The sequence below is a fragment of the Maniola hyperantus genome, chromosome 4 (assembly GCF_902806685.2).
Source record: "Maniola hyperantus chromosome 4, iAphHyp1.2, whole genome shotgun sequence".
NCBI lineage: Eukaryota > Metazoa > Arthropoda > Insecta > Lepidoptera > Nymphalidae > Maniola > Maniola hyperantus.
This window is the reverse complement of record NC_048539.1, coordinates 14,111,856-14,131,933: the sequence shown is the minus strand read 5'-3', so window position 1 is coordinate 14,131,933 and position 20,078 is coordinate 14,111,856. Positions and strand designations below refer to the sequence as shown.

General features: G+C 36.6%; 3 protein-coding genes across 3 annotated transcripts in view; 1 reads left to right on the top strand and 2 right to left on the bottom strand.

Moving 5' to 3' along the window:
- Positions 1–847: 847 nt before the first annotated feature.
- On the bottom strand, positions 848–6,931 carry LOC117997167 (uncharacterized). The gene is made up of 6 exons (XM_034985348.2): positions 6,646–6,931; positions 6,021–6,188; positions 4,340–4,519; positions 2,607–2,736; positions 1,860–2,020; positions 848–1,144 (listed from the first exon to the last, which is right to left on the bottom strand). Exons 1-6 carry the CDS (start codon positions 6,899–6,901, stop codon positions 885–887), a joined length of 1,155 nt encoding a protein of 384 aa, XP_034841239.1. The 5' UTR covers positions 6,902–6,931; the 3' UTR covers positions 848–884.
- A 2,437-nt stretch (positions 6,932–9,368) lies between these two features.
- Positions 9,369–14,746, top strand: Txl (Thioredoxin-like). The gene is made up of 6 exons (XM_034985288.2): positions 9,369–9,553; positions 9,636–9,792; positions 10,403–10,513; positions 11,378–11,527; positions 12,232–12,365; positions 13,069–14,746. Exons 1-6 carry the CDS (start codon positions 9,459–9,461, stop codon positions 13,280–13,282), a joined length of 861 nt encoding a protein of 286 aa, XP_034841179.1. The 5' UTR covers positions 9,369–9,458; the 3' UTR covers positions 13,283–14,746.
- A 337-nt stretch (positions 14,747–15,083) lies between these two features.
- Positions 15,084–20,078, bottom strand: part of Usp39 (ubiquitin specific protease 39) — a 41,226-nt gene continuing 36,231 nt past the window's right edge. The window contains exons 7-11 of the mRNA XM_034985265.2: positions 19,651–19,774; positions 18,339–18,498; positions 17,361–17,551; positions 16,258–16,410; positions 15,084–15,227 (exon numbers count right to left, since the gene is read on the bottom strand). Of these exons, the coding sequence (XP_034841156.1) occupies positions 15,131–15,227; positions 16,258–16,410; positions 17,361–17,551; positions 18,339–18,498; positions 19,651–19,774 (725 nt within the window). The 3' untranslated portion in view covers positions 15,084–15,130. The remainder of the gene's footprint in view (positions 15,228–16,257; positions 16,411–17,360; positions 17,552–18,338; positions 18,499–19,650; positions 19,775–20,078) is intronic.

Sequence of the window (20,078 nt, the reverse complement as noted above, 5' to 3'; positions counted from 1 at the left end):
ACCAAAAATAGGATAGATAATATTATGGCTTCTAAAGAATACTACAAGAATACCTATGATAGAATTATCGGAGAATGGACTGAGAATTGGGATAGCACACGCAGCAAACTTTTTCGTTTGGTTTGGCGAAAGACAGGAAATTATATGACGAGATGACGGCCAACCTCTAATAGTGGAGAGACACAAAAAGGGGTGGGGAAGAAGAAGAAGAAGTAACGAGTTCACTTGTTAGTTTACAATTTGACAAATATATGAAAATGCTCTTTAAAAAATTAAGGCGCTTCTAGCTTTATCTTTCAGAGCCATACCTAGCCTATAGCAATTTAATTTAGCCTCTTCAGCCTTCGGTAAGTACCTAAAATTAACCATATTTTTCAGTTGTATTTTATAACATACCTATTTAGTACTTTTATCATAAGAAACGTAGATCACCGCCGTAAGGTTGCCGGCCTATCGGTGTTTTACCAACTGGATATAATATTTCGGAGAGTGTGCTCAGGAGCTGTTCGATCTTGTTTTGTACCCCCATCACCTTTGTACCAGCACCGTACCGTACCGCAAGACACCGGGCGAGTTTTCACCCCTATGTCGTCAACATTCCATTTACGCGTACGCAAATTTTTTATCGAATCTTGTAGCAAAGACTATATAGTGGTACCTAACTAGGTATATAAAATATCCTATCCTATGTTTTATAAAATATTAAATACTTTTTAGAACTTACTTTATAGTTAGGTATACTAAGTAGGTTCAAAACATGTTGCAAAGTCTTACATTGATTAAAGAACCTAAGTACTCTACTATTTTGTAATTTGATTAAAGCAATTAAATAAAAAGCATTTGAGAGTTAGTAATTTGATAGGTATGCTATTATATTTCTGTGTTTAGTAATATTTTTCTATAATAAATCTAACAGCGGCCGAGAATGTCGCCGCGGCTATTCCGGTCGTGTGAGCGTTGCATCCGTCTTGCAGAAGATTGTTATATTTGCCCAAATTCGTTGCAAAGAAGGATCTGCCAATGGGGTGGATCTTCTTCACAGGTATGACTCCGAAGCAGCCGTCTGGCGATTGGAATTTCAGAATATTGTCCATCCAGATGCGGTGTAGGAACTGAGAGTGTCCGTCAACGGTGCATAGAGTAACTGAAACAAAACACATTTGATCGAACCCCGAACTGGCGCACGTACCTACTGAGCCAGAGCCCAGATGTTAATTTATTGATCGTTGTGTTCGTCATTACTCATTAATTAGGTACCAAGAGATCGAAGGCGTCGGACTACATACTACGTGTCTCTACTTTATAGGCACTGTGATATGAATATGATTAATTATTGTAATACAAAGAAAATAATGTCTTAATCTATTAACCTTAAACCCAGTTTTCACTAGCCCTTAAATCCTCTTCAACCTAGTTGCCTGGTAGAGATCGCTTCACAGCGATAAGGCCGCTGATTGTATGTTCTTCTTTTACATGTTTCTTTTTGTGTCTTTTTTATTTTATTTTTTGGTGTACAATAAAGTATATTAAACTAAACTAAACTATGATTCATGACACGCTGTAGATAATCAAAACTAACGAACCCAAAAGTGTCCAGCTAGCATGGAACATGCCCTAGCTGTCTCTACCGTGCACAAACAGTAAACACAGTTCCTGACTCTTCTAGTCTCCTACTTAGGTTTTAGGTTAGGTAATGACTATTGGAAATACATTTTCAACTTAAGTATACTAACTAGAAGCACCTCCTCAAAAATTCCTTCAGGCTTTCATTTAGTCAAATGTTCATTTATTGCAAAGCTTGATTTTTATATAAGTATCTCGATTTTAGCATTTAATATAGGTTTTGAAACTATACTAACTCAATTCCATGAACAGATCGGCTAGTCCGTAGCCGTTTTCCGCAATATACACAGCTTCAGCATGGGCCGTTGAACAGAACTGCTGTACCAATCCTCTATCGGTCTGCTCGGAGAAAATACTGCAGCCGCGTCCAAAACGAGCCATCAGTAAGAAAACAATCCTATAATAGTAAAAAATATCTTTAGATTAAGTTACTAAACATTTTACTTATCTAATTTAAATTAAGTAATTCAGCTTACTAGATACTTAACTATAACTAAGGTTGTCTGGAAGAGATCGCTATTTTAGTGACAGGCCGCATGTTGTATTATGTCCATTTCAGTATAAACGTGTATTTTTATGGTGTACAAATTACAGTAAAGTCTGTAAGTATAATTATTTTACTTTTACTCTACTATAGATTCCCATTCAGAGTCATTCAGATAGATATTATGACGTAGGCATCCGCTAAGAAAGGATTTTTGAAAATTCAACTACTAATGGGGTGAAATAGGGGTTTTGTGTAGTCCACGCGGACGAAGTCGCGAGCATAAGCTAGTATAATATGAAAATTCGTAAGTTAGGATTTTCGTTACTTACTTCTTCACGCCACAGTGACAGAACCGATTTGGCTGAAAATAACGTTTTATCCCGGAAAATCAACTCTTTGATTTTCCGGGATAAAAAGAGAGAGACTGTGGGATTTTAAGAGCCTATATCCAAGTGGATGGAGTCACAGGCATCATCTAGTTATCAATAAATCTTACCTGTGTGTTAAAGCATATCCAAAATTCGTCCCTCGTTTCAGCATATCGTGACAGAAATCATCGACGGAACATCGTGGTGACGATAGCTTTTTATTTGTTGGGTTTCTAGACAGAGAGATCAGGCACTCATCTAGAATTTATAAAAAATCGTAGTTATATTTTAAGTGCTCATCCAAACAATAACGAGACTTCCAATTAACACAAGCATTTAGGCTCCTATAGTTATAGGTACAAAAGTCTCGACAGTATGGAGTATTCCGCATATTTATGTGCCTGAGTAGTGTGTACCCTAAAATCAACTCTTTCCATTTGATCAGATACAAAAGGCTGTTCACAATGTTCGACAACTCCAAAATGTCCAATGAGCCATTAGTAGAAACACCGAAGTGACATAGCCAGGACTGTTCTGAAAGTTGTTTGAACCGATAGCACCTTTCCTGTTCCATGACTACACCATCCTAAGTACGTCGCAGAAACCAGCTTCACCACCTGGATGCCTGGTACCTATACGCTTCCACCATCCATAATTCCAAGATAAGTGTTTCTGCTACAAACTGTGGAACTAGCTTCCACCTGTTGTATTCCGTCAAACTGGTAGGGGACTATTTTTAACCGACTTCAAAAAAAGGAGGAGGTTCTCAATTCGTCGGAATCTTTTTTTTTTTTTTTAATGTATGTTCCCCGATTACTCGATGACGCCTGGACCGATTTTGAAAATTCTTTTTTTGTTTGAAAGGGTATACTTCAAAGTTAGTCCCATTTAAATTTGGTGAAGATCTGATGAACATCTTCGAAGATAGATACTGGAACTCCTCAACGGATAAGAGTAAATTGCTCGCGATCAGTGTAATAGCTTAGTAAACAGTAGATTTTTAACCAGTCATAGCATAATTCCATGGGGCCACTAAAAATTGTGAAATAAAAAAAAATTACAAAAAAAATAAAAACCGACTTCGATACACAAACACTAAAAATTGAAAAATACAAGAGTTAATATAGTTCCATAATAATACTTTTTGGTGCCGGTGCCAATTAGCTTTAGCTGCGCGAATCGTCTAGACTTCATATTTTTATGAGACTCCACAATGGCACCTCATTGGCACCGGCACCAAAAAGTATTATTATGAAACTATATTAACTCTTGTATACATAATATATTCGGTAATAAATTAAATTATTTTTCAATAATTTTTAGTGTTTGTGTATCGAAGTCGGTTTTTATTTTTTTTGTAAAATTTACAAGGAGCGCATAAACAAATTCTTTTTAGGAGCCAAAATCTCATCGGCAGTTTTTATTGGTTCTATAGCAAAACGTTCATGAGTGACGGTTTTTACCGGACATAAGATGACCTGGCAACCCGTTTGCTATGACCTCCCGGGTTAAAACTGCATCATCACTTAGGTACCATCAGATAAGATCGCAGTCAAGGGCTATTACTAAGGTTGCGACCTATTGAATTTAAAAATGGTTACCAAAATTGACCAAAAACTAAAAACAAAACAAATAAAAAATAAAAGAGGGAGGTAAATGGCATCAAAAGCAAAAATTTAGGTAGGTACCTAAGTACATAAATAGTCCGTATAAAATCAGAACTCACTCGCCATTTTAACTCTATATTGTGTCAATTACCTAGGAAAAGAACGGTTCACCAAAATTGTACTTTCGACATGGCAGTTGGCACCCTAAAGTTAAAATGGCATATGAGAACTTAAAATTTATGCATTATACTCACCAGAATCTGTGGGAGTCGGGAACCCTTTATAAAGATTGTTCACTTTTTTCATATAAAAACTAAAAGGGGAATATATTTCTCTGGATTGATCTGGTGTAAATCGCTTTTCCACGGTGTAGACAAATTTCTCCAAACTTTCGACCCAGTGTGTTGCATTGTTAAATAGAGACAAAATACTCTCTGAAATAGAATAGCTACTCATTTTAAAAATTGTAGAGGAAAGGGGAATATTAGTCAGCAATTAACTTGGCAAGAATATTAATTAATATTCTTTTTTTAAGTTAGAAGTGCGTGTCCGGGATCGAACCCGGACCCCTCGAATAGGAAGCCGAAGTCTTTACTTTAAACACTAAGGCTATGATCGCCTATCTATTAAGTAAGATCTCTATATAGGAATCTCGTAAGTAAATAAATAAATAAATAAAATAAAAATCTTTTTTATTCGAATAAACTTTTACAAGTAGGTACTTACGAATAGTCGGATGCATCTACCACTGGTTCGGAATGCCTTTCCTACCGAGAAGAACCAGCAAGAAACTCGGCGGTTGCTCTTTTCAAATATTTGATATTGGTACAAGATTATGCCATGTATAAAATAGTATTTGCAGCCTTGTGCGTTGCTGGAACGAGCTGCAGGTCAAATCCACGCTCTTTTATCATTTAGATAATCTTCAATTGTGTAATAATTATGCTTTTTTCAGGAGCATATTATTTTTAATAGATTTTTTAAACTTGTGCAAAGGTAAGTCCAAAATAGTTTGCGGGATTTTATTATAAAAGGTAATACCCATACCCACAAAAGACATTTGGACTTTCCTGAGGCGGAAGGTAGGAGTTGCAAGCTAGTCTCTGTTTCTAGTTAGCCTATTGTGTAGATCACCAATTTTCTTGTAACTAAGAATATTTTGTCTTACAAAAATTATGTTATTATAAATATATTGAGAGGCTACAGTAAGGATATCTATTTCCATAAATTTCTCTCGAAGGGAATCGCGTGGTCTTAAGTTATAAATTGCGCGTATTGCCCTTTTCTGTAATACAAAAATTCTCCCAATATCTGCCGCTTTACCTCATATTAAGATTCCATAAGACATAATACTATGGAAGTAAGCAAAATATACTATCTTTGCGGTTTCCACGTCAGTTAACTGCCGAATCTTTCTAACAGCGTAAGCAGCAGAGCTCAATTTGCTAGCAAGAGTTGATATATAGTATACCTATATGCAGTGGCGTGCACAGGGTTTGAAGCCAGGGTAGGCACTAGTTAAGTAGGAGCCTGTTCACTGCAGGTCATAATAGAAAATATGCATTAAGCTATTTTAACTGGGGTAAGCAGTGCATTTATGCCTCTATGACCTGCACGCCACTGCCTATATGTATATACCTATCTTCAAATGCGTTAACTATATTATATGTCCGATCGCCGATGATTAGGGACCCGGAGAGTGCCTACGGGAATCTATTACTAAGCCTGCGCTGTCCGTCCGTTTGTCCGTGTGTCCGTCTGCCCAACCGGCATCGTGTGCGAGTCTGACTAACACTAATTGACAGATTTTTTTTCTTTTAATCTAGAAATGAGTTGGCAAGCAACGAGAAGCGAGGGTGTAGTTCAATAAAAGTGAGTATAACTAATTCATTATATTATATGGAAAATCCAATCGATAAATAAGGTTTTACTTACTTAGGTTCTTAGTTTTACGATCCTCGCCCGTCTTACTCTCAATCAAAGATTCCTGGTATATGTAATCATCCAAGATTTCATTGTTTTCGTTTATGATATATTTTATTTTGTTCTTCACATTTTCTGGTATCGTTCTCTTTTTATTAAGAAGAGCATTACCCAAGTTTACTGAAAAAAATTAAATCAGTTTATTTACGATTCGTACCTATTAGTGTAGATATGCTCTTAAGAGATCTCAAAGTTTTCCAATATTCGCTAAGGGTGGCCGCCAAAGGGGTAAACCCCCTATAAGTATGAAATGAAATGAAATGATTTATTTGTTTTAAAAGGTCTTTTTAAAAATTGTGTCAGGGACCCTGAAGTAAATTTGCAAAACCTGTATCTCAGGGTCCCCGCTCTCCCTCCTCGATCATTAACAAATAAATACTTAAGTACCTACTCGATCATTAACAAATAAATACTTAAGTAACCTGATGTCTTCCCCAGGATGTAGAGTACCTATCTTGAGAAGATTTCCCCCTCGTTAACAAGAAAGGTACCTTTATGGGCTGCGTTTCCATATTATACTGGTGTACAAAGTATGCTTTAGTTAATTAATTTGAACTGAAAATTCAAAAATACTTACTATTTGTCAGGAATAAACCAAATGCTAAATTAATATCTACTTGGTCTTTATACTCGGCACAAAAATCGACAACAGTTTTAACAGTACTTAAATACTTGTACAGTTCGTTGTCTGTCGGCAAATCCCACTCAGACTTAATTACTTCTGTTGTCAAACAAAAAGAAAAACCATATAATTGAATTATAATAAAAAAACAATAGTTTAAACGCAACATCTTAAGTTCTGTAGGAATGACGAACGAAATAGACGTCTTCATCGGAAAACAAGTCTCGACTGGCCGTTTTTCTCAAACTGGATCCGTTTTTATTTGCTGCGATGAAAAACAAATACGCTACTGCGACCAACTTTGTGGAAAAGCTGAGGATTACTTAGAGATTTCTCTTAAAGTAGACAGCAAATTAAACGAGATGGACAAAATTTGCCCCAGGCTGAACTGCAAAACAACATGCGACTTTTTTTTTCTTGAAATAGAAGATTTTACTATTAAATGGCACTTAAAAAGCATCCCTGTACATTTTTTAAATGGCACATATATTATCATCTCTGTACATTCTGGGGCACGCGTCCTCCTTTTGGAACAGTCTTTCACATTTTCAAGAACACTTGCACATCTATCTTGTGAGCTACTCATACATTACATCACGCAGTACCTTATGCCGTAAACATACAGAACAGAGTTACGGTTATTATTAGGTTATTAAACCAAAAGGCCAAATACGGACACCAGCACACGAGTAGATAGTGCCCAAAGGCAGTACTGTTACCTACCTACCCACTTAACCGATCTGAGTCAACATGACTTAACCAGCGTGATCGTTTGATATACCTATGCTGTCACAACTAAGCCACTAACCTCTCCTACTACATCTACTCGTGTGCTACCTCCAAAGATATTATGCGAATGAGGTTAGTAGTGTCTGCACCTAAGTATAAGTATATCTCATTTCGCAACTCGTTTGATATTGTCTGTCCATCTAGGAAGCAGGCTTTGCGGTGTGGAGGTGCTATTCCGGCCCAACGCGATTAATGTCATAGCTATGTCCATTGATTGCTTTGCGACTCGAAAAGCTATTGTCGGTTAATCTGGTTATTCTATGGTTTTCCTCCTTATCACGTAAGAGCAAGCATTCTTTCGCCAATTAAAACTGATTATCAGAAATTATTGCAATCTAACATTCCTTAAAATAAACTTATTCCTATTAATAATTACCTTCCTATTTTGTAGTAATATGCACCCTACATGTAGGTAGGTAGGTATAGGTACCTAATCGCTGTGGGTAGTACTAGCTATCTTTTAAATTAACGCCTGTGTAAATTAATCGGCAACTTTAAATGCGGGAATTTAAAATTATCATACCAAGTTCTTACAATTTACGAGCACCGTGCGTTTTTTCGCTAATTCTTTGTGAAGTAGGTATAGGTACCTAATATTCACCCTGCATCTGAGTAGGTACGTACCTATAAGCTGTCTGTAGGTATTCATCATCATCATCATCAACCCACTGCTGGCTCACTGGCCACTACTGAGACGGGTCTCCTCTCAGAGATGAGAAAGGATTATGTCAGCGACGCATATTCTCCCCTCTTGGCCAGCTGCTGCTGGTCACTTGGGCAGCCGGGACTGTGCGTATTGGCAGACGTTACACGCCTTTGAGAACATTATGGAGAACTCTCGGTCAAGTGATAGGTAGGTACCTACTTATATTTTAATTTCTTAATGCACATAACTCCGAAAAGTAAAGGGTCGTGCCCGGGATAGAATCCCAGACCCCTTAAATAGAAGGTTAACGTCTTAACCACTTGGCTATCGCTGTAGGTATTTCTTAATTATATTATTACCTATGAATAATTAGCGCCTGTGTAAACTAATCGTGGAAAATCAAAAAAATGCGGAAAATTACTTTAACATGTTAGCAGAGTGTAGAAGTTATTATGATTACGGATTTGTTTATTTTAATTGCTTGACGCTTTACTTACTATACCGACCCGCCCCGGCTTCGCTCGGATACATGTAATTATCACGGATAGCACAAAGTTTCCACATGCAACTATGCAACAAATACTTAAATCACAAGGATTTTTAGCTGGTAGTAGGTGTATTGATGTTGAGGAAAAAATACATTAGGTACCTATATACCTTTTATAGCTTTATTCAGAGAAATGGGTGGTGATTTACAAGGCTCAGCGTAAATAATTGCCAGGATAAGTCACGCTGCAGGCGATTTTGCTATTCCCTCGAGATAATCTTGGTAATTTATTCGTGACCAAAACAATTTGCTAAAGATTAGTATTATACTTATCTAGATATCTACCTACCCACCGAGTACAGAGTACCTAAGTTAAAAGTATGCTCCAAAGTGCAAAACATGAAAGGTGGCCGTTGGCCGTTAGGTACCTACTTGAAAATTAAGATAGGTAAGTAATTTAATGCGACCTCGCCCCACCAAAGTCCGTCAATCTGAAAAAACTCACATTACATAAAATAACAATAATAAAACAGCCTTAGAAAATAGCTTTATTGTAATATTAATATTTCTTTTGTTGAATGCGTAAACGAAGAACGCCATTATTTCCACTGAGCCGCGTCGTCGACTTACAATGTTTGACACGTTTACAATGTTACCCGTGACGACTGTAATAGGTACCCCCTCTGCACTTTCGCGCTTCCTGAAAAGTCGTTTCTTTCATTGTCTATGGTCAATCAAATCACAAATGTCAATTGTGTGTCTGTGTCAACCATTTTGAAATTTGAAGTATCATCATTGTTGTCGTTCCTGTTTTGTATTTAACTTTTATTGTAATTTGTAATTACAATGGGTGCTACGGTGATCGAAAATGAAGCCCATTTCCAATCTGAGATGGCTAACGCCGGAACGAAGCTTGTTGTCGTGGACTTTACAGCGACATGGTAAGTATAACCTGACTGCTCAAGTTTTCGAGTCATCGCAGTAAGAACAATTTGCAAAGATTTTCCTTAATTATTGTTCAAGGTGTCCACCATGTCAGCGCATTGCGCCTATTTTCGAGCAGCTACCGGCTAAGTTTCCACGAGCAGTATTCCTGAAAGTTGACGTAGATAGGTGCGCCGAAACAGCCAGTGCTCAGGGAATAAGTGCTATGCCCACGTTCTTATTCTTCAGAAATAGAGTAAGTTACAATTTTACGTATGACTTTAAAGTTGTGTAAGTACATAGTACTGCATAAGAAATCTCGCACACTCTTAGTCAAAGTCTACTGGCCATATCTATACTAATATTATAAAGAGGTAATGTCGTTAAGTTTGTTTGTAGGGGGTAATCTTTGGAACTACTGAACCGATTTTAAAAACTCTTTCACCAGTAGAAAGCTACATTATTCCTGAGTGACATAGGCTATACGGGATCTTTAAAAACGTAAATCAGCTAGTATTCTAAAACTGAAGTAATTCTGTTGTATACTTGGTCACATAGTCCAGTCTGTCGTACAAAAGTGTGAAGTGGATTGGACCGTATGGTGTGGGAGAATCCTTAGACTCATTGGAGTATGGTTCTCAACTAGAGAAATAGAGTTGCTCGAAATATTTTGTCCATCTTAGAAACATCTAGTGAAATTCTATTAAGGATAAATACCTAAAGCTACAATGTAACATTAAGATTATTAGGTACTGCAATACCTACACAAGCAAAACACCAAAGAGCATTTCCTTAGCCGTTTTATTTATTTATTGCTGTAATTTTAACTCTATAACATATCAAGTATTTTCATTTATAATGTGTAGACGAGGATCGATCGCCTACAAGGTGCAGATGCAGCATCTCTGGAGAGTAAAGTGAGACAGTATTATGGTACTGAGGAATCTGGTGATGATGACAATACTGTTGCAGGGCATGTAAGTTTTATTTATAGTCAGGCCTTAAAACTAGCCTATTACTGTCCACTCAGCGTAAGATATTGACACTGTAGTTATGTTAGTTATGTGAATTGAAATAAATCTACATCCAAATTGCAGTTGCCTTGTAGTCTGAATGCAGACATGTATAGAAAACTGTGCAAACAGGATGTGCCATTTTTAATTTACTCTGCATAAAACCTGCATGTTGTATTGTGTTCTGTTGTACACAATTGGGTATTTTCCTACTTTTGAATTTGATAAATATTATTACTTCATTATAAACTAGGATAAAAATAATGACGTACACTAAAAAAAATATTAAAATCCAACAAAGATTTACAAAGTTACAGGCATTTTAATTTTGGAGTGGGAGGGTCTTCTTTCCCTTTCTCGCAAAACGAAAATTTGTATGAAACCTCACGAAGCTACTATGGCATTAGTAGGTGTGTCAAACTGCTGTATCGGTATCTCTGTCTAATCAGAAATATTTAAATGCTTATAACTTTTTTGTTATTTTATCCATTTAATTAGTTTTTTCAGTTTACGTCATTATTTTTATTCTAATTTATAATAAAGTAATGAAAGAATTGGGGTCAAATACCCAATTGTGGTTATTTCTGTTGTCTTTAAATTACATTAAAATGACAAGTCAAAATATATTGCTACCCCTTTTCCCTTTTTGCTAAGGGAAAGCACTTTTAAACCTATAAATTTAGTTTAGGATGTGTACAACAGAATTAGCATCAATTTCTAAACTAATAAGCTAAGGAATAGCACTTTTAAATGTATCAACTTAGTTTTGAATGTGTACAACAGAATTAGCATCAATTTCTAAACTAAAATGACAGGTGTTGTTTCTAGATGGACCTAACAACTTTCATCACAAAGAGTGAATGTGAATGTCTGAACGAGGCAGATGATCACCCCCTAGCTCACGCATTGACCAGTGGGGCAGGCTACCTGGCCAGCGACTGTGATGAGCAACTTATAATTAATATTTCTTTCAATCAGGTAATCCATACCTCCATATCAAAATAATATTTAAAAGTACAAGGTGACTGTGTCATCAATCAATGCACAGCTCAAATTACTGGACGGATTGGGCTGAAATTTACCTATGTAAAAAAAAAATTATTTATTCAGATACAAGTTAGCCCTTGACTGCAATCTCATCTGATGGTAAGTGACGATGCAGTCTAAGTTGGGAGCGGGCTAACCTGGAAGGAGTATGGCAGTTTTTATTAAACCCACCTTTGGTTTCTACACGTCATCGTACCGGAATGGTAAATCGCTTGGCGGCACGGCTTTGCCGGTAGGGTGGTAACTAGCCACGGCCGAGGCCTCCCACCAGACCAAACAATTCTTGTGTACAATTCTTTTTTGACAACAACTCCCCTATAATTGTTTTTTTAACCTAGAACCTCCCTAGTCAGGGTTGACTATGGTTCTACGTTAAAAAAACAATTACAGTTGGCAGTGGTGTTGCAAAAAGTATTTGTAAACAACACCCCAGTGGTGTTATCCGGTGATGTCATTTACAAGAAATGTTGGTTTTGAAACCTTATGTATCTTTTATTAATTTATAAAACATACATCAATAACTTCACTTATCTAAAATCTAAATGTATATTGGTACTTTTGCATCATGTAATTTTTTTCATATTATCATGTTTGTTTATCAACCTTGAAATTTTCTACATTTTCGTTCCTTTTAGCTGGTAAAACTACACTCTGTGAAGATAAAGGCACCCAGTGACAAGGGCCCCAAGTTTGTGAAGCTATTCATTAATCAACCACGAACGCTAGATTTTGATCAGGCATCTGGGAATGCATCAGTACAAGATTTGGAGTAAGTAAACTGAGTTTACACATTTGTACAGCTATTAAATGCAAAATTGGTATAATGGTATCCTTTCATAACAAAACTAGATAATACCCACGACTTCGTCCGCGTGGATTTCGGTTTTTTTTAATCCCGTGGGAACTCTTTAATTTTCCGGCATAAAAGTAGCCTATGTCCTTCCCCAAAACGTGAACTACCAAATTTCTCTGTACCAAATTTCATCAAAATCAGTTAAACTGTTGGGCTGTGAAAAGCTAGCAGACAGACTCTCGCATTTATAATACTAGTATGGATTAATATTAGTATTACATAAGCATGTACTTTATGAGTCCAATGTTTATTAATCCTACTAATATTCTAAATGTGAAAGTGTGGATGTTTGGATGTTTGTTACACAATCACGCAAAAACGGCTGAACGGATTTGGATGAAGTAATAGAGATAGATTATACCCTGGATTAACACATAAGCTACTTTTCATCCCGGAAAATCAAAGAGTTGCCGCGGGATTTTAAAAAATGTAAATCCACGCTTATGAAGTCGTGGGCATCAGCTAGTTCATACTATCTTCAAGGCAAGAATGAATAGACCTGAATACTAAAAAATAGAAATCTTAGTGGCATGAACTTTTCTTTAAGCTAGACCTGTTTTCGATTAACAAAAATCCAGATTTACTTAGCAATTTTCAATTTTAAATCCATCCTTTACAGGTTTTCTCCAAATGATCTGGAAAATGGTAACCCAGTTCCTGTCAAGTTTGTGAAATTCCAGAGTGTCCAAAACATTCAGTTATTCATTAAGGACAACCAGTCTGGTTGTGACGTGACGCAAATAGACCAGCTGGTGTTGTACGGGTCGCCCATCTCCACCACAAACATGGGTGAATTCAAGCGAGTGGCAGGCAAAAGGGGTGAAAGTCACTAGCCCAGACTGTTGCAGTGTTGTCGTTAGTTCAATTTGGTTTCAAAGTGAAGTGTTATTTTAAACTTTTACTTTTTTTACTGTTTATTTTTCTCTTAGCACACTTTAAAATAAACAAATCGTTTCCCGCTAAACGCGTAAACGACGTGCCATGCAAGGCACATGATAGGTACAGTAGGTGGCAAGAAATATTGTCCATCAACCTTTAGAATGAGATTTCGGCTTTGTAGAGCGGTGTCTATATATATTATATACTCATACCTATGTAACGTTTTGTCGGTCTCAACAACAGAGACAACGCTCTACGAAACCGCTATCTCTTTCTAAAGGTCGATGTACTATATTTTCTGCCGCGTACTGTACCGCGAATTTACAATAAAATCATAATGATAAGTATGCCACATTTGTGAAAATATTACCTTAAGCAGATAAAGTTAAAGTATAAATCGTCTGTATACCCCCAAGGTAGGGGATATTTTCAATCACTTTTTGACGGCACGTCTTGTAAATTAATTCTTATTTATTAAATGTTGTACAAGTGAAAATCAAACTTTAGAACATCTTAAGCGCCGGGCAATCGCGTCGCTTACGTGTTACTCTGAGAAGTTATCATGTTTAAGTTTTAATTATTTATCATCTAAGGAAAAATTGATCATACCTTTAAAAATCATTATTGTTTCTTTTGTATAAAAAATTGCTTTTACCACTGCTTCACTGTTCAAAGAACTATGACAACGTTGCAAATATAAAGTGAAAGACTACTACAAAAAGTGTAGTAGGATACCTAATCTTTATGTCAAAGTGAATATTAATTATTATGTGTTTATATATAATGTATGTTACTATATACTGTCTGTAATATAAAACAATTATTATTCACTGTCAAATACAAAGTATTTTGTTTAATATATTCCTTATCAAGTTTATAACGATTCATTCTAAATTAAATGGGTGTTATAGGTTATAGAAAATAACGAAGCAGCTGGCAAACAGAACTGCACTAGTCTTCTTTAGCCCAAAATACATTATTATCGTGGATATATTATTTCGAATTGCAGTATCTTGATCCAGTAACGTCGATCCCTGTTATCATTTTCAAAAAAACCGGCCAAGTGCGAGTCAGTCTCGCGCAACGAGGGTTCCGTACTAGTCGTATTTTTCCGACATTTTGCACGATAATTCAAAAACTTTGATGCATAAAAATAAATAAAAATCTTTTTTAGAATGCACAGGTGAAGCAATTTCATATGATAGATACCCTACTTCATATAGTTATCTTACTTCGAAAATTGAAAATACATACTAATTTTTGTTCATAACCACAATTTAATTTTTTTTTGTGATGTAACCACAAATTCACGGTTTTCAGATTTTTCTCCTAATGTCTGCTATAAGACCTACCTACCTGCCAAATTGCATGATTCTAGGTCAACGGGAAGTACCCTGTAGGTTTCTTGACAGACCGACCAACAGACAGACAGACAACAAAGTGATCCTATAAGGGTTTCGTTTTTACTTTTGAGGTACGGAACTCAAAAAACCGGATTAGTCCAATCCTAGATCTGAAAAATGTAATCTAGATCTTAAAAATGCAATCGAAGTCGAGTTTTTTCGCCGTCCTGTATTAAGTCATCACTTACCACCAGGTGAGATTGCAGTCAAGGGCTAACTTGTATCTGAATAAAATAAAAAATAAAAATCATGGAGTAGTACAGTTCCATTCGCCAGCTCCTCCACAACTATATCTCATAAAATGGAGAAAATCCTGAACATTCGATTTGTATGTTATAAATAAAACATGTAATGCGTAAAATTTGTTTTATTTACATTTACATAAAACATAAACTAAGATCAGTCCTGCTTTAATTCATATATTTGTATGTAAGCTTCCGTGAGAGTGATCATCTGTGGTAAAATACTTGTCACGTGAAGATCTTGCATTTCATACCTGAAAAAATATACAGTGATATTAAATACTAGAATCTAGATGATGCCCACGACATCGTCCGTCTGCATGAATTTAGGGTGGTGGTTTTTAACTACGGGAAATTCCCGTGGTTAAAAAACTCATTGATTTTTAGGGATAAAAAGTTGCCTAAAATCGGTTAAACTGGTGGGCCGTAAAAAGCTAGCAGACAGACAGACACACTTGCCATTTATAATATTAGTATGGACTTAGTTTGCTTGGGCACGCTCAAACAAAAACTGGTCTAGAAATTTGCAATTTAAAGCATCTTCAATTAGTCAGACTTATGTACTGTGCTAAGTTTTATCAAAATCGGTTAAGTAGCATCTGAAATACAGTTTACTCGAATTTCTGACAAGCAAATTCTTAGCTGGCAAAGCTGCAAGTATAAGTCATTTTACTTGTCCACATGGAAAAAGGATTTTTTAAAATGGAACCTTATTAGAATAAAAAGTAGCCTATGCAAATTTAATCGGTTTAGTCTATTGTGGCGTCCTTTACGTAGTAACAAACATCCAACTTTCAGATTTGCAATAAGTAAAATTATGTATAACTAGCTGATGCCCGCGACTTTCGTACGCGTGGATTTAGGTTTTTAAAACTCCCGTGGGAACTCACCAATTTTCCGGAATGAAAAGTAGCCTATGTCCTTCCCCGGAATATAAGCTAACTCTGTACCAAATTTCATCAAAATCGGTTGAACGGTTGGGCCGTGAAAAGCTAGCAGACAGACAGACACACTTTCGCATTTATAATATTAGTATGGAAGTATGGATTAAAGCCGTAACAGCGAAAGCGTTTGGAGTTTGAATCACGCGTTTGCTACGCACCTTGACTAATTACTAATTATGCACGCAATTTTAATTTTCACGCTCAATCGTTGAAGCGATTTTGACGAAATTTGGCACATAGCTTTTATCCTGGAAATAGGTATAGGATACTTTTTATACCAGCAAATCAAAGACACAAACTTACGTAATTAATATAGTATAGTAAAATTAATATAATTTACCATTGTTGTGTAGGTGTGTGCAGCACATGGGCTCTGTATGTGCCCTTTTCTGGGGTTCCATCATGAATAATGTTGCCAACTAATTCGTATATTGTCTTTCCGTTGTGCTTGGCTTTAATTTCTGGGGTGAGGATGTCGCCAAAATCCACGTTTCTGTAAAACCATCCAAAATATTATTTACTATGTGATATTCTCAAAATAATTAAGTAATTTAGATAATAAGGTAATGTTGCGGTATCTTAGCGCCCCGATTGTCTTAGGCTCATGGAAGTACGATGTGAGTTGATGTACGGATGATCTTGGCAGATGCGCCATTTTGAATTTGTGATGACGTCACAAGCATTATTAATTTGTAGTACAAATTTAGACTTAATTAAGATTATTTACATATCTAAATATATAAAAGGAAAAGGTGACCGACTTACTGACTGATCTATCAACGCACAGCTCAAACTACTGAACGGATCGGGCTGAAATTTGGCATGCAGATAGCTTTTATGACGTAGGCATCCGCAAAGAAAGGATTTTTGAAAATTTAACCCTAAGGGGGTAAAATAGATGTTTGAAAAGTGTGTAGTCCATGCGCACGAAGTCGCGAGCATAGCTATAGCTAGTTTACAATAAAACTTAAAGCTGACCTTATCTAATTACTATACAAATCATAGCCGCGTGGAATGGTGCCAAGAATACTGGCTGCATTTCCGGCCTGGACAGTCAGGCTGATCCGTTGCGCAAAAGATGAGCCTGCCCTTCTGTCACCAGATGAGGCTATAAATCGCGGTGAAATGTCTCGTAATTTTTTTTTAGCACTAAGGGTAAGATTTATAGAGCGCACTCTGACTTAGCTCAGACTTAAGATTGAGTTAAAACGAGACAGATTTATGTGAGAGATATAGCTCCGTCTCGTTTTAACTCTGTCTTAAGTCTAAGCAAAGACAGAGCGCTCTATAGATCTCACCCTGAGACTCCATGGCCCAAGGGTCTCCACGGCAAACGGAACAAAAATGTAACTCTCGATATATCTGCCATTTCTGCTGCGGCTTAGGTCTTGATGCTGTCTCCCTGATATACGAGTAGGTATTATGTACAAATTGTGTACTCACTTGACTGGAAAATTGACTACTGTGGGATTTTTCTCCACGAAGAACGTGTTCTTGGTAAACCGCTTGATGTACAGTATTAAATATGGCGGCAATTGTGTTATTTCGAACCGCTTCAAAAAGTTCTCCTTGTAGGTTTTATATTCTTTCGACGTTTGACCATTGAATTTTGATAGAAGTTGGTACAGATTTACCTGAAGAATAAATTGAAAGTTTTTCATGAATAAATGTTTACATTTTAGCGCGTTCGCGCACGCGCCGCGGCTGTGACTGAGAGTGACTCCCTTGAAAAAGGACCCCGGATGGGTTCGAAACTAGTCGGGCTAACGTCGACTATACACGTGAGTACAGCCGGGACAGATATTATTTATAAATGTTTACATTCTAGACAACTGACAAATGACGTATTAAAACGGTCTTACTGTAATTTTGTCCTACAACAAAATAGCATCAAAAATATGACTCAACCCAGCTTCACTCAGGTGGTATTTCTGAACATCACAAGTCTCAAGAATCAAGTCTCAAGTTCTTAGATACTATATTTTAAATAAGCTAAATCCTTCTTTTTATTCCATTACATAAGATGATGCAGTTTAAGATGGAAGTGGGCTAACTGGGAAGGGGTATAGTATAGCACTATAGCAGTTATATTAAACCCATACCCCTTATTGGTTTCCACTTACTACACTGCATCGTGCCGGAAGGCTAAATCGCTTGGCGGCGGCACGGATTTGCCGCTAGGGTGGTAACTAGCTACGGCCGTAGTCTCCAACCAGACCAGACCCGAGGCGCTTTAGAAATCATAAATTGCCCCTGACGGGAACCGAACCTGGGACCTCCCACTTATAAGACCACAGTGCTCACAACTGCGCCAGGAAGGCCGTCCTATTAATATTGTGTCATGGTTTATCCTTTTATATGTACCTATAGGTAAAGAGGTAGGTAGTAAGTTCTTATAATATAGGTACTTGAAATCCTTACCTGAGGAATGATATTTTCCCTAAATTCATCTGTAAATAGTGGGGTTGGTGGTAAGTCGCAAGTCAAATAGAGGAACGGCGACTCGGTTATCATTTCACTGTACTCTTCACTGCTAAGATCTACTTTCGCCGCGTCCTCTGCTTCAGGGGGCGGTAACTTTCTGAAAAAAATTATGAAGACTTAATATTAAATAAATAAAATAAAATAGCCATTTATTCTACTACCATTAAATTACTTTTTTTACAATTTATTGCATGCAACATTCTTATCGATTTATAATAGTATATTTTAGACAATCATAATTTTTACCATAGTCATCTTCTATCTTCTAAATTTATAAAAGGAAAAGGTGACTGACTGACTGACTGACTGATCTATCAACGTACAGCTTAAACTACTGGACGGATCCAGGCTGAAATTTGGCATGCAGATAGCTATTATGACGTAGGCATCCACTAAGAAAGGATTTTCGAAAATACAACTCCTAAAGGGGTGAACTAGGGGTTTGAAATTTGTATAGTCCACGCGGACGAAGTCGCGAGCATAAGCTAGTCATTAATAATATGAAAAGTCCTTCGAATGACCTACGCCCAACAGCGACTTCTACCAAGAATTAATGTTACTTACACTAAAATTATTGTGTGCATCAGGATGGCGGGTGTATGTGTACAAATGGGCATGCTTCATACATGAGAGCAATGTACGAGCAATATACCAAATGTACGTAAAATTTGATACAATGTACTATTTTAAAACCACAGTTATTATAAAAAGTAAGTCAGCCGCCAGCCTGATATCAGAATGGCGGGTGTATTCTAAATCTGAGAAACTGACTAACTATCAAAGTCAAAGTCAAATGATTTATTCAAAATAGGTAATAAATTACACTTTTTGCTAGTCAGATGTTGGATTTGTAAGATATAGTGATTCAGATCTATTTGAATGTGAAATGACTATCGTAGCAATGTACGAAGAATGTACTTATTAAACTCTTCACATTCAAGCGCCTGTCTAAATTTATTTATCTTAGTAAATATCTTGCTAATCGCTAATAAATTTAGAGTCCCTACAAGAGACCTATGTCCAGCAGTGGACATCTATCTGTTGATGATGATGATGAATATTCTAAATGCGAAAGTGTGTGTCTGTTGTCTGCTACCTATTCACAGACTTTGATGAAGTACAGAGATAGCTTGCATATCGAAAAACCTTTCAGAAATTCAAAGAATTCCCACAGGATTTTTAAAAACATAAACACAGAAGTCAAAGTTGAAGCATCATCTCGTCTTTAAAAGGTTTGGAATACACTGACCTTGTATATATCCTCATATGTCCAAGAAAGGATTTGTATATTATGGAACTATTAGGCTTCTTCGTACCATTCAGAGCTAAGTGAAGTGAGTTCAGGAACCATGACATAAAGTCTATTGGGTCATCTGAAAAGAAAAGAAACAAATAAACCAAACATTAATATTTTGAAGTAGGAGGTACTTAGAATAGACACCTAGGTAAGTAAGAGGTTAAACATATAGTAAACTAGATGATGCCCGCGACCTCGTCCGCGTGGATTTCGGTTTTTGAAAATCCCGTGGGAACTCTTTGATTTTCCGGGTAGAGAGTAGCCTATGTCCTTCCCCGGGATGCAAGCTATCAATGTACCAAATTTCACCAAAATCGGTTAAACGGATGGGCCATGAAAAGCTAGCAGATAGACAGACACACTTTCGCATTTATAATAAT